Source organism: Myxine glutinosa, chromosome 1, assembly GCF_964187855.1.
Source record: "Myxine glutinosa chromosome 1, kmMyxGlut1.1, whole genome shotgun sequence".
Classification (NCBI taxonomy): domain Eukaryota; kingdom Metazoa; phylum Chordata; class Myxini; order Myxiniformes; family Myxinidae; genus Myxine; species Myxine glutinosa.
In genome coordinates, this window is record NC_136261.1 from 447,999,401 (window position 1) to 448,023,788 (window position 24,388).

The 24,388-nt window shown below is 42.3% G+C and overlaps 2 protein-coding genes across 2 annotated transcripts in view; one reads left to right on the forward strand and one right to left on the reverse strand.

The window, feature by feature from the left end:
- The window catches only part of LOC137418728 (filamin-C), a 96,126-nt gene extending 86,932 nt beyond the window's left edge, over positions 1-9,194 (forward strand). The window contains 11 exon segments of the mRNA XM_078770878.1: positions 245-514; positions 887-1,024; positions 1,113-1,228; positions 1,354-1,372; positions 1,375-1,485; positions 1,603-1,716; positions 1,719-1,777; positions 2,582-2,591; positions 4,595-4,807; positions 5,075-5,278; positions 8,508-9,194. Of these exon segments, the coding sequence (XP_078627004.1) occupies positions 245-514; positions 887-1,024; positions 1,113-1,228; positions 1,354-1,372; positions 1,375-1,485; positions 1,603-1,716; positions 1,719-1,777; positions 2,582-2,591; positions 4,595-4,807; positions 5,075-5,278; positions 8,508-8,695 (1,442 nt within the window). The 3' untranslated portion in view covers positions 8,696-9,194.
- A 2,295-nt stretch (positions 9,195-11,489) lies between these two features.
- Positions 11,490-24,388, reverse strand: part of LOC137418719 (inter-alpha-trypsin inhibitor heavy chain H3) — a 124,929-nt gene continuing 112,030 nt past the window's right edge. The window contains exons 17-20 of the mRNA XM_068104832.2: positions 20,567-20,768; positions 17,666-17,838; positions 17,404-17,515; positions 11,490-11,783 (exon numbers count right to left, since the gene is read on the reverse strand). Of these exons, the coding sequence (XP_067960933.2) occupies positions 11,618-11,783; positions 17,404-17,515; positions 17,666-17,838; positions 20,567-20,768 (653 nt within the window). The 3' untranslated portion in view covers positions 11,490-11,617. The remainder of the gene's footprint in view (positions 11,784-17,403; positions 17,516-17,665; positions 17,839-20,566; positions 20,769-24,388) is intronic.

Below are 24,388 nucleotides of genomic sequence, written 5' to 3' on the forward strand. Positions count from 1 at the left end.
CATTCACTTGAAGCCCAAGGGAAGTTGAAAGCAATGGTGCTCACACATTCACTTGAAGCCCACAGTAAATAGTTTGCACCCTCTCGTGGGGTGACCTCGTTTGCTCTGATTGGATGGTTACCTGCCAAATTCACCTATCGGTCCTTCTCACACTTTCCTTCGACAGATAGACAAATGCAACATCCCACAGTTGAACATCTACTTTACTATACATTAATCTATTGATATGTTTATTTTTACACAGCGATGGATGCATCTGAACTGAAGGCGGATGTGGTGACACCGTCAAGCAAAACGATTCCAGCGGAGGTGGTGCAGGGTGCTTCGGAGGGCACGTTCTGCATCCGTTTTGTTCCCGAGGAGATGGGAGTACACACGGTTAGCGTAAAGCATCATGGGTCTCACGTTCAGGGAAGTCCTTTCCAGTTCACCGTCGGACCCCTCGGTGAGGGTGGCGCCCACAAAGTGCGTGCTGCAGGGCCTGGCCTCGAGAGGGCAGAAGCTGGAGTACCAGGTGAGCGGGATGCACCTGCTTGACGTGGGGTTACGATGTCATTGCTTTTGGTGTGATACACAACTTTCCTGGTAAGACTTTGGTCTTGGAAATGGTAGGAGGAATTTTGCGTAGCGAGTTTTGTGAAGATATTCCGTGCATTTTTCAGTCAGATGGTTTAGGCCGTTCACCCTGTAAAGATTATTCTATCTCGACGTATGTATCAAGTTGCATCTAGTTTGTCATCACTGGCGTAGTGAGAAGGGGGGGGGGGGGGAGGGAGGCGGGGTGAAAGGGGCGAAAGGGGCGGCCGCCCCGAGCATCATTTTTCCTCGATACGCCATTTTTCCTCTACACCATTGTTTGTCATCGAATGTCTTCCTGCTCACATAGCCGAGTTCACCATCTGGAGCCGAGAGGCGGGTGCCGGCGGATTGTCCATCGCTGTTGAGGGGCCACACAAGGCGGACATCTCATTTGACGACCACCAGGACGGTTCTTGCACCGTGTCGTACATCGTACAGGAAGCAGGTACGACCAGACAGATGCCGATGACTTGGTTTTTTTGTAACCAGGTGCTTTCCGAGACTTTCATTTATCGATTGCCGTGCTCCTGCAGGAGAATACGAGGTGTCGATCCGCTTCAACGATGAGCACATCCCAGACAGCCCGTTCATGGTTCCTGTGACCGCGACGTCGGACGCTGCTCGTCTCCTCACAGTCACCAGACTGCAGGTACAGTTTGGACGACGTCTCGACTCGCTTTGCCTCATTGGGGTCGGGGAGGGTTTCACTCCCTTCCAAGAGATTTTCTTCACCATCTTTGTCGCCCTTCCCATTAAACCCATCGTACTTTCCAGGGAACGAGCCTGAAAGCGAACACCCGGCCTCGTTTTCCGTGAATCTGAATGGTGCTCGTGGCAACCTTGATGCCGAGGTGCACGCACCTTCCGGCACCGTCACGGATTGCCGCATTTCCGAAGTTGACAAAGGTACAAACTAATTTTTTTGTTTTGTTTTGATGTGACGTGCACGGTCTTCCTGTTTGAGCACGTAACCATGGCGTTGGTATCCATTTAATTGGTTGTCATTGCTTTCAATTACCGCAGACAAGTACGCCATTCGCTTTTTACCACATGAGAATGGTCTGCACAACGTACACGTCAAGTTGGATGGGAGTCACATTCCCGGAAGTCCGTTCAAGTTGCATGTTGGTGAGCGGGCCTTGCCGCGGATCCGAGCCTGGTGTCTGCGTTTGGACCTGGTTTGAACACCGGTGTGACGGTGAGTTTGTCTTCTTCATCCTTGAGCCGTGTTTGTGCTCCATGTTTGTTTATTTTCGGGTGGGTTTTGATTTGGGGACGATCTCAAATATGGCGTCGGTAAAAGGATACTTCAGATCATCGCTGCGCATGATGCAATTATGTATGGCTACCTCGTGCCAGGTGGATTACACATCCCCGGGTAATCTCGGTTTACCTTCCATCTTTTAAAATAGTGTGAAGTTTAATTTGTGCTTTCACAACAGCACCTTGTGTGTCTGAGGATGTGAAACCCAAATAATGCTTCAATGGTGATCATGTGATACTTCCGTATGCAACCGCCCTCGACTCATCCTCCTGATATGGACAAAATAGACTGGTCTTGCTCCTTCTTCGTCTTCCTCTATCCTTGACTAGCAGAAGTACCCGGCATTGCCGGGGAGGGAGGGGGGGGGGGGAGGGGAGAAGAGTGGGAGGGGGAGGGGGAGGGGAGAAGGGGGGGGATGGGAGGGTGAGGGGTAGGAGGGGGGCAGGGAGAGAGGGAAGGGGGGGAGGGGTGAGGGAAGAGGGGGGGAAGGGGGGAGAGGGAAGGGGAAAGGGGTGGGGGAGGGGGGAGGGGGGGGACCCGGTAGAAGTACCCGGCATTGCCGGGCAGGGGAGGGGGGGAGGGGGAGAAGGGTGGGGGAGGGGAGAAGTGGAGGGGGTAGGGTGAAGGAGGGAGGGGGGGAGGGGGGAGGGGGAAAAGGGAGGAGGGAGGGGGGGAAATGGAGGGGGAGGGGGAAAATGGAGGGGGAGGGGGAAAATGGAGGGGTAAGGGGGAGGGAAGGGGATGGCCAGTCAACAATGACGTTGCAGTTCTCATGGTCGGAGAGCAGCACATCAATCGGACATTAGTCCTGCATATTCGTAACAGCACGAAGCGGATTTTGGAGACTCGCCGATCGTGTAGACGTCCTCCAGTACCGGCGTTGCCGGGTGGGGGAAGGGAGACCCGTACATTCCCAACCCGTACATTCGCCCTCTCGACTCAAGCTCACTCGGACAAAAGCCTCGCACAAATTACACCGTGAAGGCCCAATGGTCATGTCTATGCCACAAATCACGGGCGCACTGAATTGAAAATATATAGAACGCTCATACTCGGTGAAAAGTGAAGCCGCCGTGGTCGCCATCTTGGTCAGCACGACTCGACCAACTCGCTTCGCGGATCTCGTTTTGTGCGGCAATAAACTGCTCCAATCGGTTACGGAAGGGTTGTGGAAAGACGTTTCACAGCTGTTTCAAAGACATTTAATTCATATCGCACAAAATCGATACAAAACACGATCGCATATAAAGGTGAAAAAAACGTGTGACGTGTCACGGGATGGAACATCACATGATCGCTCTGAGCGAATCAGTCTGGCGGCGGGAATGGAACATCACGTGATCGCTCTGAGCGAATCAGCGAGCTGCTCTGGAACCAGCTGAGATTAGAGGGTACTTCGCTCAAATGCGCTGAGGTAAATATGAATAAAAAATATGGATCTCGTCAAATATGGTCTCGGCCATGTTCGTCCCAGGCTCAATGGCTATGTCTATGCCAAATATAAAGTACGTGAGCCTCTCCATTTAGGAGTCTATCGGTAACATGACACACACACACTGTGTTTTATAGATACTAGGGCATGCCCGTACTATATATATATCTAAAAGTATATCCCCCCCCCCCCCTCTATTTACATGAAATGGTTTGGTCCATTTGCAAAGCCAAAGCGAACGGCTTGCGAGTACGGTGACGATCCCCCCCCCTCTATTTACATGAAATGGTTTGGTCCAAAGCGAACGGCTTGCGAGTACGGTGACAATCCCCCCCCTCTATTTACATGAAATGGTTTGGTCCAAAGCGACCGGCTTGCGAGTACGGTGACAACCCCCCCCCCCCCCCCCCCTCTATTTACATGAAATGGTTTGGTCCAAAGCTAACGGCTTGCGGAGTTTGGTAAAGAAATCGCCATAGCATGCACAAATGCGCAGGAAAGCGAAAGAATCGCAAATTAGTTTTAATTAGTTTTAAAACATAGTTTAACGCCCGAGCGAGTTTAACGCAATCGCAAATCGCATCGCAAAGCGAAAGAATCGCAAATTAGTTTTAATTAGTTTTAAAACATAGTTTAACGCCAACATAGCGCCAACATAGTTTGCCGACGGGAAATAAATGAATACGCTCTCAAATGTGCCATCCGAGGCAGAGTCTGTTCGCCACGTTCGGCACACGTGATAGCTCGCTGCTCTCTGATTGGTTGAATCGTTTTTTGGACATAGCTCGGTAACTACTTCTGCGATTAATTTAAAACCTTGAAAAGGCACATCCTCGGGTCCCCAGCAATATACCTGGCAAGTTTCAAGTATATCGGACCCGTGGTTGTCGAGAAACAGCGGTCACAGACAAACAAACAAACACAGACACACAGACACACACACACACACACACACACACACACACACACAGAGATTGCTGGAATTATAGATAGATAGATGGCAAAATCCTTGGATGTCTCAATATTTGTACTGCTAACCCTGATGGTGTATTTGGGAAGCTTTAGGTGTACGTATGTTTGTGAAGCTTCAGGTGTCAATAGGTTTTTGTGAAGCTTTAGGTGTTGGTATGTGTGTTTGAGAAGCTTCAGGTGTTGTTAGGTGTGTTTGGGAAGCTTCAGGTGTTGGTAGGTGTTTGTGAAGCTTCAAGTGTTTGTAGGTGTGTTTGGGAAGCTTCAGGTGTCGGTAGGTGTGTTGGTCGATGGGTGTTTGTGTTGACTTTGTGCAAGTCCAATCGCTTGTTCTCCTGCAGGATGTCCAGCTGAGTTTGAGGTCAAAACGGCTCGAGGATCTGGAGCCGGACCTCTTTCCATCACGATCGATGGTCCGTCTAAGGTTCAAATGGACTGCAAGGACACTGCTGAGGGATACCATGTGACGTACACACCAATGGCTCCTGGCATCTACCTCATTGCAGTGAAGTATGGTGGACCCTACCACATCCCTGGTAGTCCCTTCAAAGCCAAGATCACTGGTACAAGAGTTTTTTTTAAAGTATTTGATATTAACTGCATATTAAGATGGTTTGGTGATTATTATTGGGTCCAACATGTTAGCGACAGGTGCAATGTTTGTGGTACGAGCGAGTACAAAGCAGGTTTGCTCCACATGCCAGTGGCCCAGGAGCAATAGTTTGATTGTCCTTGCCACCTGTCATTATGCAATGTATATTCTAGTAGATAAAATCTGAAACTTGGTCATCGTGAAAGTTTTATCAATAAGTTGTTGTCCCTCGTGGCAGGTCCTCGCCTTGCCGGTGGACCCGGCCTGCAAGAATCGTCCTCCTTCATGGTGGAGTCGGTGCCCCATTCGGTCATGGGGCGCGGCTACGGCATGGATCCACAATTTTCTTCTGATGCCAGCGAGGTCGTTTCTAAAGGCCGAGGCCTCGACCATGCCGCTCTCGGTCAGAGCAACGTCTTCCAGGTTGACTGCAGTGAGGCAGGTAGGCCCCAAAGCCTGGTGTTTGAAGTTATTTTTGATGTTCTTTAAGTTATTGTGTGTCACATCCGTTACTAAAAGGAGCGGCATGCGGACGCTGGCGTGTTGCGCTTGGTTTCATCGGGTTCCTGTAGTCGTAGGATAACAAAAATGGTATCGGTGGAAATCTAATAATTGATGCACTTTGAACAAGCGCTTCAGTTGCAAAATGTGTCCGTTTAATCACGAAGCTGTTTTAGCATAACTCGGAGAATTTGTCCTGGTTCAAACCTGACCATTTTTATTACTGAACAGGAACTCTTCAGAATAGTGTGACGGACATGGAAAGGAGCACACAAAATTATACATAGTGACAGTTATTAAAGAAAGAGAAAAATATATCGTACATGGAAGAAGCTGACTACTTACTATTACTACTACTATTACTACTACTATTACTACTATTACTATTACTACTGGTACTACTATTACTACTACTCGTGCTATAAAACATGATTTCGTGTTTCACTTTTACATCGTCATTGAGATTCAGAGATTTGCAATGTTTGTCGCGTGCAAATTCAAAATTTGGTGTTTCAAAAATTGGAGGTGTATTTGTAGATTGGTGTTTTTACACAATCAAAAATTGGAGGTGTATTTGTAGATTGGTGTTTTTACACAATCAAAAATTGGAGGTGTATTTGTAGATTGGTGTTTTTACACCATCAAAAATTGGAGGTGTATTTGTAGATTGGTGTTTTTACACCATCAAAAATTGGAGGTGTATTTGTAGATTGGTGTTTTTACACCATCAAAAATTGGAGGTGTATTTGTAGATTGGTGTTTTTACACCATCAAAAATTGGAGGTGTATTTGTAGATTGGTGTTTTTACACCATCAAAAATTGGAGGTGTATTTGTAGATTGGTGTTTTTACACCATCAAAAATTGGAGGTGTATTTGTAGATTGGTGTTTTTACACAATCAAAAATTGGAGGTGTATTTGTAGATTGGTGTTTTTACACAATCAAAAATTGGAGGTGTATTTGTAGATTGGTGTTTTTACACCATCAAAAATTGGAGGTGTATTTGTAGATTGGTGTTTTTACACAATCAAAAATTGGAGGTGTATTTGTAGATTGGTGTTTTTACACAATCAAAAATTGGGGGTGTATTTGTAGATTGGTGTTTTTACACAATCAAAAATTGGAGGTGTATTTGTCGATTGGTGTTTTTACACAATCAAAAATTGGAGGTGTATTTGTAGATTGGTGTTTTTACACAATCAAAAATTGGAGGTGTATTTGTAGATTGGTGTTTTTACACCATCAAAAATTGGAGGTATTTGTAGATTGGTGTTTTTACACCATCAAAAATTGGAGGTGTATTTGTAGATTGGTGTTTTTACACCATCAAAAATTGGAGGTGTATTTGTAGATTGGTGTTTTTACACAATCAAAAATTGGAGGTGTATTTGTCGATTGGTGTTTTTACACCATCAAAAATTGGAGGTGTATTTGTCGATTGGTGTTTTTACACAATCAAAAATTGGAGGTGTATTTGTAGATTGGTGTTTTTACACAATCAAAAATTGGAGGTGTATTTGTAGATTGGTGTTTTTACACCATCAAAAATTGGAGGTGTATTTGTAGATTGGTGTTTTTACACCATCAAAAATTGGAGGTGTATTTGTAGATTGGTGTTTTTACACAATCAAAAATTGGAGGTGTATTTGTCGATTGGTGTTTTTACACCATCAAAAATTGGAGGTGTATTTGTAGATTGGTGTTTTTACACCATCAAAAATTGGAGGTGTATTTGTAGATTGGTGTTTTTACACCATCAAAAATTGGAGGTGTATTTGTAGATTGGTGTTTTTACACCATCAAAAATTGGAGGTGTATTTGTAGATTGGTGTTTTTACACAATCAAAAATTGGAGGTGTATTTGTAGATTGGTGTTTTTACACAATCAAAAATTGGAGGTGTATTTGTAGATTGGTGTTTTTACACAATCAAAAATTGGAGGTGTATTTGTAGATTGGTGTTTTTACACCATCAAAAATTGGAGGTATTTGTAGATTGGTGTTTTTACACCATCAAAAATTGGAGGTGTATTTGTAGATTGGTGTTTTTACACAATCAAAAATTGGAGGTATTTGTAGATTGGTGTTTTTACACCATCAAAAATTGGAGGTGTATTTGTAGATTGGTGTTTTTACACAATCAAAAATTGGAGGTGTATTTGTAGATTGGTGTTTTTACACCATCAAAAATTGGAGGTGTATTTGTAGATTGGTGTTTTTACACAATCAAAAATTGGAGGTGTATTTGTAGATTGGTGTTTTTACACCATCAAAAATTGGAGGTGTATTTGTAGATTGGTGTTTTTACACCATCAAAAATTGGAGGTGTATTTGTAGATTGGTGTTTTTACACCATCAAAAATTGGAGGTGTATTTGTAGATTGGTGTTTTTACACCATCAAAAATTGGAGGTGTATTTGTAGATTGGTGTTTTTACACCATCAAAAATTGGAGGTGTATTTGTAGATTGGTGTTTTTACACAATCAAAAATTGGAGGTGTATTTGTAGATTGGTGTTTTTACACAATCAAAAATTGGAGGTGTATTTGTAGATTGGTGTTTTTACACAATCAAAAATTGGAGGTGTATTTGTAGATTGGTGTTTTTACACCATCAAAAATTGGAGGTATTTGTAGATTGGTGTTTTTACACCATCAAAAATTGGAGGTGTATTTGTAGATTGGTGTTTTTACACAATCAAAAATTGGAGGTGTATTTGTAGATTGGTGTTTTTACACAATCAAAAATTGGAGGTGTATTTGTAGATTGGTGTTTTTACACCATCAAAAATTGGAGGTGTATTTGTAGATTGGTGTTTTTACACAATCAAAAATTGGAGGTGTATTTGTAGATTGGTGTTTTTACACCATCAAAAATTGGAGGTGTATTTGTAGATTGGTGTTTTTACACAATCAAAAATTGGAGGTGTATTTGTAGATTGGTGTTTTTACACAATCAAAAATTGGAGGTGTATTTGTCGATTGGTGTTTTTACACCATCAAAAATTGGTGTTTTTTATTGGACCCTTCGGCGAAGCAATGGAGGAGATGCACAACTTGTGTTTAAAAGCAAACTGTTGTTCTTCCTGGGTTGTTACAATCTTGCGAAGAGGGTCTCAGGGCGGAATTTTGTGCCTGATTCTTCCTCTCCTTCTTCCTCTCTGCCTCAAGGGACCAACTTGCTTTTGGTCGGCATGCGTGGGCCCACCCGGCCTTGTGATGAAGTCTTGGCGAAACACGTCGGGAACAACAATTACACCGTGAGCTACACGGTGTCCGAGCGTGGCGACTACATTCTGGTGGTGAAATGGGGCGAAGATCACATCCCTGGCAGCCCTTTCCACGTTGTGGTTGTCTGATCAAAATGTCCACTACTACTCTTTGCTGTGCTGTGGGTGAAAATCAAATGAAGATTTTTTTTTTGGGGGGGGGGGGGGGGGGGGGGGTGACGACATTCAGATTTCTATCCATGCTTTGTGTCCTCCAGCCTTGGTTTCCTCTTCCGTTGTGACAAATTCCACCAAATTTTCTGTGCGTATTAACCCTGTGTGTGCAAACGTTTCTATATATTTTGAACCATTTTGTATATTTGCCATCAGTATTTCTTCCAATTGTTTTTCATTTTGCCAATTTGGAGTCCCACTCGTCATCGAGCTTTGTTGGCACGACGTGCGAGACTCGGACTCGCCACGAACCTAGTCGTGCCTTCCAGCATCTCTTCCGGTCCGTTTGGAAAAATGATGCCTTGTAGTCCTGGATGACCCACTGCCCTCGTCACGGCTTGCCTTGATCCGAATTGCTGTTACCTGTTTTACCTGCAGCTTTGTTTAAAAATGAAATAAAAAGGTGATATTGCAATTTCATTGTGCTCCATGAAGGATTATCCAAAGATTGGACACCATCTGCTGAAATGAGCAAAGCACCATGGGTAATTGGTGATTCTTCAAACATTTTGATTGATGGGGTAAATCTTCTTATGATTTGAGGGTGTAGATTTTACCGCACGCACGTAAAGCAAAAAGTGCGGTTTAGCAATTGGTTAACCTCTGTTCTGTCTGTAAACGTCAGTTTATGATTGAGGAACAACCTCATTTAAATTTAATGTGATATTTTGAACATGAATTGGAAAGCAAACCTGCAGTTCACCTGTACTTTGATTTTGTCCCAATCACGCATGCGCAGAGAAGAGAGAATTTTGTCTGCCTGTCTGACGGTCAAATTTAAACTCATTCCAAACAGGAAACGTACCGTTTTTAATGACGTCTTAAAGGACACGTCGAACAAGCACCAAACTAACGTAGCGTGTTGAATAAGGTGGTGTAAGAGCCGCTGCAGCAACGGCGGTAAACTTCTGTTATTTATATATTTTTTTTCTACAACCTTTAAAATATCTTATTTAATTTAAATTATATACTTGAACAATGTCGAACACAAATCGCTTTTTGTCATTTTCGAAACCCTTCCGTCTGGCAGTACCTGGACAAAATATTACAGCATTTTACATCACGACCAATCAAATGCGCCGCTCGTATACCCCGTGTTGATCGACGGTGCGGGGTGGTGTGTTCTGCGAATGCTCCAGTTGCTTGGTTCATTTGATGTTCTATAGATTTAAGTGATTGCGTGAGGGGTAGATATTTTGTGAGGGGTAGATATTTGATTGGTGATGTGAGGGGTAGATATTTGATTGGTGATGTGTGAGGGGTAGATATTTGATTGGTGATGTGTGAGGGGTAGATATTTGATTGGTGTGAGGGGTAGATATTTGATTGGTGATGTGTGAGGGGTAGATATTTGATTGGTGTGAGGGGTAGATATTTGATTGGTGATGTGTGAGGGGTAGATATTTGATTGGTGTGAGGGGTAGATATTTGATTGGTGGTGTGATGGGTAGATATTTGATTGGTGATGTGTGAGGGGTAGATATTTGATTGGTGGTGTGAGGGGTAGATATTTGATTGGTGATGTGTGAGGGGTAGATATTTGATTGGTGATGTGTGAGGGGTAGATATTTGATTGGTGATGTGTGAGGGGTAGATATTTGATTGGTGATGTGTGAGGGGTAGATATTTGATTGGTGATGTGTGAGGGGTAGATATTTGATTGGTGATTTTGAGTGAGGGGTAGATATTTGATTGGTGATTTTGAGTGAGGGGTAGATATTTGATTGGTGATTTTGAGTGAGGGGTACATATTTGATTGGTGATTTTGAGTGAGGGGTACATATTTGATTGGTAATGTGTGAGGGGTAGATATTTGATTGGTGATGTGTGAGGGGTAGATATTTGATTGGTGGTGTGAGAGGTAGATATTTGATTGGTGATTTTGAGTGAGGGGTAGATATTTGATTGGTGATTTTTTTTTTTCCGAGGGTGTTTTGTTTTTTGTGATTTGATATTTGATTTGGTGATTTTTTTTTTATTTCTTTTTTGTGAGGGGTAGATTTTTGATTTGGTGATTTTTTTGTGATGGTACATATTTGATTTGGTGATTTTTTTTTTTTTTGTGATGAAGATATTTGATTGGTGATTCTGAGTGAGGAGTAGACATTTGATTGGTGATTTTGAGTCGGTAGATTTTTGAGTGAGGGGTAGATATTTGGTGATTTTGAATATATATATTTATATATATATATTGTGTGAGGGGTAGATATTTGATTGGTGGTGTGAGGGGTAGATATTTGATTGGTGATGTGAGGGGTAGATATTTGATTGGTGATTTTGAGTGAGGGGTAGATATTTGATTGGTGATTTTGAGTCAGTCGATATTAGGTGATTTTGAGTGAGTACAACTGAGGGGTGGAGCCCCCCCCCCTACCCCCTTTCCTCACCATCTCGCTCATAAAAGCAAAACCGGCATTCCCACATTGAAAAGCAGCATATTTAACGCTTTCTGCTCCCATATTATGCGATCACCAACTTCACAGAAACCTGTCCGTCAGATTCAACTCTCAATTGTGAGAGAATATTCGGAAATGACAAGGACCTGCACAACCTCCGAACTCCGCAGTAAAATGGCTGCTTGTGAGAGGCTTCTGAAGGGTTCCTAAATTGGCAGACATCATATAGAAGTTGTGGGTGGAGTTAGGCGATCTGTCCAACCAATGGGTTGAACTCGCACAGTTCCTTTTGTCAAAGAAAAGTCCACCCAACATACATGTATAATTTTAATACAACATGCGGTACAGATAAAATCTGTGTTTCATTGTTGGCCATGAATGTTAGACGATTGTTTAAATCTGTTTTACCTGACATGCACATTGGCGCACACAGGTGTGCCATTTATACCATGCCACGCGTGTCTAAGAAACTGTACATGTCTGGCATGAGGTAGTTCGAATGGTCACCGTCGATCAAACCGTTTGCATTGTGATGCACGAACCAGCAGGTGACCGCGTCACCAGATCTCCGCCCGTGTTTGTGCGTCCGGTAATCCATTTGGTGCCCCCTGGGTAGAAATGACATATGGTGGGTGCCATTGCGTACAAATCGCTCGGTTTGGAACGCGTGGTTCCAATAAAAACCTCATCACATGTTTATTTGGGAGAACACCGAGGCTGAAGATGAGAATTTCATATTATGCAAATTTAATGTTTTACTATTCCACACTCGCAAGCAAAAAGTTAACGTATGCAAATTAAATGTTTCACTATTCCACACTCGCAAGCAAAAAGTTAACGTATGCAAATTTAATGTTTCACTATTCTATACTCGCAAGCAAAAAGATAACGTATGCAAATTAAATGTTTTACTATTCTATACTCGCAAGCAAAAAGATAACGTATGCAAATTAAATGTTTTACTATTCTATACTCGCAAGCAAAAAGATAACGTATGCAAATTAAATGTTTTACTATTCTGTACTCGCAAGCAAAAAGATAACGTATGCAAATTAAATGTTTTACTATTCTATACTCGCAAGCAAAAAGATAACGTATGCAAATTAAATGTTTTACTATTCTACACGCAAACAAAAAGTTAGCGTATGTAAATTTAATGTTTTACTATTCTATACTCGCAAACAAAAAGATAATGTATGCAAATTAAATGTTTTACTATTCTACACGCAAACAAAAAGTTAGCGTATGCAAATTTAATGTTTTACCATTCTATACTTGCAAACAAAAAGATGACATATGCAAATTAAATGTTTTACTATTCTATACTCGCAAACAAATAGATAGCGTATGCAAATTTCATGTTTTACTATTCCACACTCGCAAACAAAAAGATAACATGCAAATTAAATGTTTTACTATTCTATACTCGCAAACAAAAAGATAACATATGCAAATTAAATGTTTTACTATTCCACACTCGCAAACAAAAAGATAACGTATGCAAATTTATGTTTTACTATTCCACACATGCAAACAAAAAGATAACGTATGCAAATTTAATGTTTTACTATTCCACACTCGCAAACAAAAAGATAACATATGCAAATTAAATGTTTTACTATTCTATACTCGCAAACAAAAAGATAACATATGCAAATTAAATGTTTTACTATTCCACACTCGCAAACAAAAAGATAACATATGCAAATTAAATGTTTTACTATTCTATACTCGCAAACAAAAAGATAACGTATGCAAATTAAATGTTTTACTATTCCACACTCGCAAACAAAAAGATAACATATGCAAATTAAATGTTTTACTATTCCACACTCGCAAACAAAAAGATAACATATGCAAATTAAATGTTTTACTATTCTATACTCGCAAACAAATAGATAGCGTATGCAAATTTAATGTTTTACTATTCCACACTCGCAAACAAAAAGATAACATATGCAAATTAAATGTTTTACTATTCCACACACGCAAACAAAAAGATAACGTATGCAAATTTAATGTTTTACTATTCCACACATGCAAACAAAAAGATAACGTATGCAAATTTAATGTTTTACTATTCTATACTCGCAAACAAAAAGATAACATGCAAATTAAATGTTTTACTATTCTATACTCGCAAACAAATAAATAGCGTATGCAAATTTAATGTTTTACTATTCCACACTCGCAAACAAAAAGATAATATATGCAAATTTAATGTTTTACTATTCTATACTCGCAAACAAAAAGTTAGCGTATGCAAATTTAATGTTTTACTATTCCACACTCGCAAACAAAAAGAACATATGCAAATTAAATGTTTTACTATTCTACATGCAAACAAAAAGATAACGTATGCAAATTAAATGTTTTACTATTCTACATGCAAACAAAAAGATCACATATGCAAATTAAATGTTTTCCTATTCTGGACTCCAAACAAAAAGATAGCATATGCAAATTTAATGTTTTACTATTCTACATGCAAACAAAAAGATCACATATGCAAATTAAATGTTTTCCCATTCTGGACTCCAAACAAAAAGATAGCATATGCAAATTTAATGTTTTACTATTCTACATGCAAACAAAAAGATCACATATGCAAATTAAATGTTTTCCTATTCTGGACTCCAAACAAAAAGATAGCATATGCAAATTTAATGTTTTACTATTCTACATGCAAACAAAAAGATCACATATGCAAATTAAATGTTTTCCTATTCTGGACTCCAAACAAAAAGATAGCATATGCAAATTTAATGTTTTACTATTCTAGACTCCAAACAAAAAGATAAAACCACCGTTTAGAGGCCATTTTTCCCCGCAAAGCGGGGGTTGGCCTTTTCGGGGACCATGGTAGTTGTTGTTTTTTTGGTCCCCTTTTTGAAGCAATGTTTTACGGCCGGATGCCCTTCCTGACGCCAACCCTTTTTGCCGCCTTTAACGACAAACAGGGAATTACCAGTGAATTGTACTCGATTAGCCGACCTCGGAAGGATGACAGGCTGAGTCAACCCCCCTGGCGTTAATTCAGCGATCGACTGGGATTCGAACCCAGGATCCTAGGATCCTAAGCCGGCACCCTAGCCGCTAGCCCAACACCAGAGCCAAACAAAAAGATAATGTATGCAAATTTAATGTTTTACTATTCTATACTCGCAAACAAATAGATAGCATATGCAAATTAAATGTTTTACTATTCTAGACTCCAAACAAAAAGATAGCATATGCAAATGTAATGTTTTACTATTCTAGACTCCAAACAAAAAGATAGCATATGCAAATTAAATGTTTTACTATTCTAGACTCCAAACAAAAAGATAGCATATGCAAATTAAATGTTTTACTATTCTAGACTCCAAACAAAAAGATAACATATGCAAATTTAATGTTTTACTATTCTATACTCGCAAACAAATAGATAGCATATGCAAATTAAATGTTTTACTATTCTAGACTCCAAACAAAAAGATAGCATATGCAAATTAAATGTTTTACTATTCTAGACTCCAAACAAAAAGATAACATATGCAAATTTAATGTTTTACTATTCTATACTCGCAAACAAATAGATAGCATATGCAAATTAAATGTTTTACTATTCTAGACTCCAAACAAAAAGATAATGTATGCAAATTAAATGTTTTACTATTCTCGACTCCAAACAAAAAGATAATGTATGCAAATTAAATGTTTTACTATTCTCGACTCCAAACAAAAAGATAATGTATGCAAATTAAATGTTTTACTATTCTAGACTCCAAACAAAAAGATAACATATGCAAATTAAATGTTTTACTATTCTATACTCGCAAACAAAAAGATAACATATGCAAATTAAATGTTTTACTATTCCACACTCGCAAACAAAAAGATAACGTATGCAAATTTAATGTTTTACTATTCTATACTCGCAAACAAAAAGATAACGTATGCAAATTTAATGTTTTACTTTTCTGTACTCGCAAACAAAAACATAGCATATGCAAATTTACCGTCTCCTGGAGGAGGAACCTCTGTCCCTCCCCATCCCCCCCGCCCCTTCTTCCCCCATCTCTCACCTACCCCCAAAGTTTTGAAACCGATCTGATGAAATGCACATACCATGACGATCACCTGATATTCCTTTTATTTCTGTCCCTCTTCTCTTCTATCGTCATTGTCGGTTCCCCATAGTCTTCTATCCACATTATTTGTAGGTTCTCTGTACCCTTCTACCCCCCCCCCCCCCCCAATTGTCTGTACGCAGTTTCAACTCTATCCCCATTGTTTGTAGGTTATCTGTACCACTCTATCCCCGTTTGTTGGTTCCCTGCACACTTCCATCCTGCCTCCTCCACCCTGCTGTTGTTTGCACGTTCCCTGTACCCTTCTACCCCCCCCCCCCCCCCCACTGTTCATTGTTTGTAGGATCTCTGTACCTTTGTATTCCCCCATTGTTTGTAGGTTCCCTGTACCCTTCTACCCCAATTGTTTGCAGGTTCGCTGTACCCTTCTGACCCCTCTCCACTCCATTGTTTCTCGATATCCATCCAATTATATTTAAACCGAGGTGTTCTTGCTGCCACCACATCCATGAACACGATTCCATGCAGACTGATACATATATTCACTCCTCCCTTGTTTCTGGCCCATATTTGTGTTCAAGCCTTGGCTCTTATTTTTCAATATTTTTACCGATCCTATTTTTTTTTTTAACAAAAAGTGCAATTGTATTATTTTTCGGGTTTTTTTCTTCATTTTTTTTCTAATCATTTAAATAGTATCCCGTTGATTGTCTTTCCTCATGTTCTTGCATCCATCATGGCTTTCCTTTGATACGAGATAAACTGTACATAATCTGCCATGAAATTACTCTATGCAATGGATATATATTTGACAACCTTCCAACTCTGAGCTCTCCACTTCCCTTCCCTAATCCTATTTATTTCCCCATTGCTGCCTGATGCTGTGCTCATTCCTTATATCCAATAATCAATTAATACCTGTCGACCTGTGGCATGCGCTCCGCTTTCCCCTTGCATTTTACAGGCCCGTGTCTAATTTTTAATCTTGCCCAATTTTTAATCTTGCCCAATTTTTAATCTTGCCCTACAACCAATGGGGAAAGAGGGATGACATGGATTATCCAGGACTTGAACATGTCCTTCTATATCAGACTTATTATATCATTGCTAAAACTTTGGGACCATCTACAAGTTATTTGTACTCGTGAGATACCCGTGCATGGGTGGGAGGCCAGAAGCAAACGGCCAATGCAGATACGGCGAATGCTAAAGCATGAAACCAATAAATTCCACATTCCTGTAGCACCCTCAGTCACACATCAGACATCGACAGCAAGTTCGTGAAGGACTTCCATGAAAAACGAACCCGTTCGCAAACAAATGGGTATGTTCACGTATCGAAACATCGATTGTGGGTCCGTGGCGAATCTGCATATAATATGGCGATCCGCGAAGTTCACGTTTAGAAAGTTGAAACGATCACGGCAAGTTGTCATTTACTTGAACTCAATATCTTTTTTCATTCCAAACAACATAACTCCAATCACAAATTAATCACAAAAAAACTTTTAACAACTGTTAATGTTTCCTTCATTGTAAAAACTACCAAGTCAACAGTTAAAAGGATTTTGAGCCAATAGGTGTTACGGCCTTGGCAAGATCGATGGAGAAAGCGATCTGTTTGTGTATACTCCACCCAAATAGCTATGTGGAATTCTCTCGTGTAGAGATTAAACTCACTTCGTTTGAACTTTGGCCGAGGTCATTATTTACTTCTAGTGATGTTTATATGCGAATCAAAAAGAAGATAATTGGTTTTGGGTCATCCTTTCTGCATATCTCGTGAGTTGGAGAGACGACTGTGATGGCGGGGAGGGGGATGGCATTCTCTCAAGCAGGGATTCAACCCCTGTCCTTATAAAAGATTTTTTGTCCGAGGTCCCCGAGTCCAATCAGTGCAGCCATTTGTGTGGCACCCGGAAAAATAATGTTATGTGGGAGTCCAAACCTGAAAATGCTGGAGGCCAAAGCTGAAATTGGAAAAACAATATAGCCTATTTTACTCCCGGAGATCCCAGGATTACCCACCCAAAATATCCTTGCGATCGGTTCAGCCGTTTTTACGGTACCTTCGAACGGACACAGATAGACATTTGGTGAATTATAGTAAGATTGCCATGCAACCTATCAACTGATTAACTAGCACCAGATTTACCTGGTAACTTGGAGAGTGTGACCCTTAACCTGCATGGTGGCAATTGGCTTGTCAAATTCTTGACCAGGCCTGATGTTGAAGATATTGATGGCTGGTTCCTTAAAAAACTGCCCTGAAGGGAAAAACCGAACAAGTGTTGGTCAGTGGTGAATGTCTCAGGTTGAACAAAAAAGGGAGTTGCGTATCGCACTCTACGTATTGAGCAACTGTATGCAACCGTCTACTCGGACCCTCACTCGTTCGGGCACAAACACACACATACCAATAAGACCATGTGTACGTGGAGAAAATGAACTTTCTCCCATCGTGTAGAAACCAAGGAAACTTCGATGAATTTCATTCTTCCTCCACACTCGGTGCAAGACTACTTCAAAGCTAGTGTCTATGGGTAGGAATATGAAGAGCTTGTCGAGGTCGCTGACCTGGATGGAGAAGCTGCAGGTGTTGGGGTGGGGACAATGAACATGATGGGTTTATATGTGAACAATCTGTTTGTTGCGATGTAACTGCTAAAGGTGAGCATAATGTCATTCAGTTAAGATTGACCAGGTCTAAGGGCATTAATTCAGCGACAGGATACGGAGAGGGACATCCACCTAAAGCTATTGGGAACATGGAGTGAGGTTCCAGAAAACAAAAGTGTAAGTGATTCATTTTCAATGTTCAAGGCAAATATGAAGGGAACATCTATTTATTATCTCAGTCAATTGTCCTGGAATCGACCTGATGTCTATTAACCCCTACATGGGACTTGCTCATGCACAAAGGCACTCAAACATACCAATAAGACCGTGTGTACGTGGATATACCATGCGTACAGTGGAGATACCATGAACAAGTCCAGATACATTCAAAGTACACCGCCCCCATGCCAAATAAATAAATATCCTCCAGTGCGGCATTGCTGGGGCACCTTCGGCGCCCTGCATTACCGCCGTGCAGCTCAGAGAATTAATTTGGTGGGAGAACAAGGAACCACCTTTAGAGGCCATTTTCCCCCACAGAGCGGGGGTTGGCCTTTTTCTGGCACCGTGGTCCCCTTTTTGTAGCAATGTTTTATGGCCGGATGCCCTTCCTGCCGCCAACCCTGTTAGTCGCCTCTTGCGACACACTGGGAATTACCAGTGAACTGGTACTCAATTTGCCGACCTCAGAAGGATGACAGGCTGTCAACCCCCCTGGCCTTTAATTCAGCGATTGACCAGGATTCAAACCCAGGATCCGAGGATCCCAAGCCAGAACCTTAACCGCTAAGCCAACACCAGGCTAGATGTTGGTGGGAGAGATGTACAATAATTGATTGATTAACTGCATAATTAAAATCAATAAACAATGATCATAAAATATTTTCTTAATCAATTGGCTAATAGCATACTCTGAAGCACTCGTAATTTAGAGCTGCAACGTTTTAAAATTAATTGTCATTAATAAAAAAATTAATTAATTGATTAATCACTAAATAATTAATCGATTAATTGATTAATCAATACATCAGAAAGATCCTTTATAGCCACATCACTTGGTCACTGTCGTGTCCACATATCAGCTTCCTAGCTCAAAAGGTGCCTGAGATATTGTCCAGATGAAAAAGAAAAGAAATAAATGATTAATAATGAAAATAAATAAATAATAATCATAAAATAATTGGGTCTTCAGGGTCTTTTCAGTATTTTGGGTCTTTGGTGTCTTCAGGGTATTTTGGGTCTTTAACAGTATTCGGGGTCGTTTGGGTCTTCAGTGTATTCAGTGTATTTTGGGTCTTTGGGGTCCATTCGGGTCTTCAGGCTCTTTAGGGTCTTCAGGGCATTTTGGGTCTTTGGGGTATTTTGGGTCTTCAGAGTCCTTGGGGGTCTTCTGAGTCCTTGGGGTCTTTTGGGTCCTCTTTGTCATTTGGGTCCTTGGGATTGTTTGGGTCTTTTGGATCCTCTGGGCCTTTTGAAGCCTCGGTTTCTTTGGGGTATTTGGGGTCCATTGGGTCTTCAGGCTATTTTGGGTCGTCGGGGTATTTTGGGTCTTCAGAGTCCTTGGGGGTCTTCTGAGTCCTTGGGGTCTTTTGGGTCCTCTTTGTCATTTGGGTCCTTGGGATTGTTTGGGTCTTTTGGATCCTCTGGGTCTTTTGAAGCCTCGGGTTTTTTTTGGGGTCTTTGGGGTCCGTTGGGTCTTCAGGCTCTTTTGGGTCTTTCGGGCATTTTGGGTCTTCATGGTATTTTGTGTTTAACAGTCTACAGGGTATTTTGGGTCTTCGGGGTCTTCTGGGTCCTTGGGGTCCATAGTCTTTTAGGTATTTTAACCGGTTGACAAACAGTCGTGTTCAAAGATTGCCCATTTAAACCCACCCTTCCCCCCCCCCCCCCCACCCTACCCTAACACTCAAATCCCTCCTAAAGCACTACTCAAAGCCTTTAAAACCTAGCCTTATGAAGGGGGACAGACACAGACAGCCACAGACATAGACAGACACACACACACATTGTGTTTTATATGGTAGATATATGGTTGATGTCATAAATATACACAAAGAATTAAGTTAAGCACCCCCCCCGTTTTTTTACAACCTCGCACATTACAAGTTTGTTGTCGTCAAAACAGTGTAATATACCCATGTTATTGCTATATTTTCTGGAGAAGTGATATTATGGTCACATAAAAACATAACAATCATGCCGTTTTCAATATGTTATTCTGAATAATTTAAGGTGAAATTTTTTGGGAATTTTAGGCATATTTTCACCTCAATTTAAGTATGGAGCTATAGGTCCATCACGGACAGTGTGGATGACGTTTATGTTTTCTAACGTACAGTCATTGTTCTGAGAAGACCTCTAGCGATCTTTGCGTCAATAACGTGTGTAGGACCCACGTGATCGGATCACTGACTCAACCCTACGTCTCATAGACCCTGTAAGCCGTCGTATGCGTTGCTGTGGCAGGTTGTTCCATTCCCGATGTAATGCACGTTCCAATTCATCCAGATTGGCTATTGGAGGGACCATCTTCGCAATTTGTCGTCCCAACATGTCCCAAACGTGCTCGAGGGGGTTCAGGTTCAGGACAGGATTAGGGGGTGCTTAACTTAATTCTTTGTGTAGGGGTGCTTAACTTAATTCTTTGTGTATATATCCTGAAGATTTTAATGTCATCACATGATCGGAAAAGTACAAACTTGTCTTTCTTCACATAGACGTCGTTCCACGGAAACTTTGTGCGGCCATTGCTGTCACGGACGACGATGCTCTCTGTGCTGATGTCGATGAAGATCCCGAGGTCGGACAGAACGATTCCCAGTCGTCCGATGTACGTCTGCAGCTTACCTGTCTTGTCATCCACCTTCTTCGCCCCGATTATTTGTCCGTTTACCGAGATACCTGTGGAGGGAAAGGTTCTATTAGTCTGAATAATGTCACCAGCAGCTCGATGCCCTCAATGAAGGTGATCAGTGATTATCCACAATTACCTTTGATCAGGTAGGAGACGACCCACTCCATAATTAGCCTGAATTACCTTTGATCAGGTATGAGGGGTGTTACGGATTCGTCACTTCCGTTGTGGTGGTTTGCATCCACTGTAATTATTTCTGATTCCATGTACTATTACTGTTTTCAAAAGGTAAAAAAGTTAATGTTGAAAGAAACAGGAAACCGGATCGGGAACCGGACGACGAAGAGGAAGAAGAGGGAGAAAAGGGGGCGGAGCGAGTGAGTCGGACAAGAAGGAGCCGAGCTACTTGCGGTCTGGAGCGAACGTTGGCAAGTAAGTCACTAGCGAACTTTCGGGTTCCCGGGAAAGGGATTCCTGCGACAGAGTTGCCATCGCTGTGACCGATCAACCTGCGTGTTAGGTTTTTGGTGGTGGATTCCGAGGAGAATTATCGCCGGGCCGTTACGTCTCAAGAACGGGTCGTCAGCCATTTTGACTCGCGCAGGACTTGTGCTTCGCTCGCGGTTTCGTCTCTTTTCGACCATTTTCACCGCATTCAGACGTCGATCTGGGGCGTGTGGGTGACGTGGCTTTTTGAAGGTTAATTCGTCCCTACCCAAGGGTGTGATCTCTCAGTCACCTGGAGGGCACCTTTGGATTTCCCAGTCGCCTTGAGGGCGCCTGTGCCCCGCGTTGGCAGCGGGACTGTTCTTCCCAACCGAACGGGATTCTGGTCTCGATTGGACATCGTTCTGGCGATCGCTGGAGCGAATCAAATGTGGCTTGAAGCCGGGAATAAGAGACATTGGGGACGTTTTTGTTTCACTCACTTGGAGCACAGTGAGTTATATATTATAAAACTGATGGTACCATCATAGGATATTGAATGTACTTTTGATTCATATTATTGTTGTATTGTTATTCTTGTGTGATCTTAATACAATATTTGTTTGTGAGTAACAATTGGTGTGGCTTCACCATTGATCTTTGACATACAGAATAACACATTTTTCTGCCGTGACTCCTCTCGGGGCTCGGAGGTACACTGTGACCAGGGGGTCGGGGAGGAGCACGTTACAGGGGACCTCTGTCACCTTGCTCGTCACCTTGTCACCACATCGATCCTCTGTCACATTGCTCTTCACCTTGTCACCACATCGATCCTCTGTCACCTTGCTCATCACCTTGTCACCACATCGATCCTCTGCCACCTTGCTCGTCACCTTGTCACCACATCTATCCTCTGTCACCTTGCTCGACACCTTGTCACCACATCGATCCTCTGTCAGCTTGCTCGTCCATGAGCTGAGACATTTTGAGAAGATCTCATGTTTATATCTCCAAATCCTTACAATACATGCTAATCTTGTTTGTGAATCACATGTCCACTTGTTAATTTGTGAGTCACATGCCCACTTGTTCAATTGTGAGTCACATGTCCACTTGTTCAATTGTGAGTCACATGTCCACTTGTGTCACATGTCCACTTTTTCAATTGTGAGTCACATGTCCACTTGAGTCACATGTCCACTTGTGAGTCACATGTCCACTTGTGAGTCACATGTCCACTTGTTCAATTGTGAGTCACATGTCCACTTGTTCAATTTTGCATCACATGTCCACTTGTTCAATTGTGAGTCACATGGCCACTTGTTCAATTGTGAGTCACATGCCCACTTGTGAGCCACATGTCCACTTGTTCACTTGTGAGTCACATGTCCACTTGTTCAATTGTGTCACATGCCCAATTGTGTCACATGCCCACTTTTGAGTCACATGTCCACTTGTTCAATTGTGAGTCACATGCCCACTTGTGAGTCACATATCCACTTGTTCAATTGTGAGTCACATGTCCACTTGTTCATTTGTGAGTCACATGTCCACTTGTTCACGTGAGTCACATGCCCACTTGTTCACTTGTGAGTCACATGTCCACTTGCTAAATTGTGAGTCACATGTCCACTTGTTAAATTGTGAGTCACATGCCCACATGTGAGTCACATATCCACTTGTTCAATGGCGAGTCACATGCCCATTCGTTCAATTGTGAGTCACATGCCCACTTGTGAGTCACATGTCCACTTGTTCAATTGTGAGTCACATACCCACTTGTGAGTCACATGTCCACTTGTTCAATTGTGAGTCACATGTCCACTTGTTCAATTGTGAGTCACATGCCCACTTGTTCAATTGTGAGTCACATGTCCACTTGTTCAATTGTGAGTCACATGCGCACTTGTTCAATTGTGAGTCACATGTCCACTTGTTCAATTGTGTCACATGTCCACTTGTTCAATTGTGAGTCACATGCCCACTTGTTCAATTGCGAGTCACATGCCCACTTGTTCAATTGTGAGTCACATGCCCACTTGTTAAATTGTGAGTCACTGTTACGGATTCGGCCCTAATGATTGTTGTTATGATTATTAACGCACAGGTTGTAAACCTGGTGCGTTATAGCGTTTGCCTGGGAATTTCGGGCGCTCAAAAGTGAAGCTAGTTTCTGTCACCCATTTCTGTCGCTCATTTCTGTCGCTCATTTCTGTCGCTCAGATGTGTAAACATGACGTCATCAAATCTATATTTATAGGATAGGTTATAGGAGATATATATGTTATAGGATAGGAATATAGGACCCAAATGACCCAGAGGACCCAAATGACCCAGAGGACCCAAATGACCCAGAGGACCCAAATGACCCAGAGGACCCAAATGACCCAAATGACCCAGAGGACCCAAATGACCCAGAGGACCCAAATGACCCAGAGGACCCAAATGACCCAGAGGACCCAAATGACCCAGAGGACCCAAATGACCCAGAGGACCCAAATGACCCAAATGACCCAGAGGACCCAAATGACACAGAGGACCCAAATGACCCAGAGGACCCAAATGACCCAAATGACCCAGACGACCCAAATGACCCAGAGGACCCAAATGACCCAAATGACCCAGAGGACCCAAATGACCCAGAGGACCCAAATGACCCAGAGGACCCAAATGACCCAGAGGACCCAAATGACCCAGAGGACCCAAATGACCCAGAGGACCCAAATGACCCAGAGGACCCAAATGACCCAGAGGACCCAAATGACCCAGAGGACCCAAATGACCCAGAGGACCCAAATGACCCAGAGGACCCAGAGGACCCAGAGGACCCAAATGACCCAGAGGACCCAGAGGACCCAGAGGACCCAAAGGACCCAAATGACCCAGAGGACCCAAATGACCCAGAGGACCCAAATGACCCAGAGGACCCAAATGACCCAGAGGACCCAAATGACCCAGAGGACCCAAATGACCCAGAGGACCCAAATGACCCAGAGGACCCAAATGACCCAGAGGACCCAAATGACCCAGAGGACCCAAATGACCCAGAGGACCCAAATGACCCAGAGGACCCAAATGACCCAGAGGACCCAAATGACCCAGAGGACCCAAATGACCCAGAGGACCCAAATGACCCAGAGGACCCAAATGACCCAGAGGACCCAAATGACCCAGAGGACCCAAATGACCCAGAGGACCCAAATGACCCAGAGGACCCAAATGACCCAGAGGACCCAAA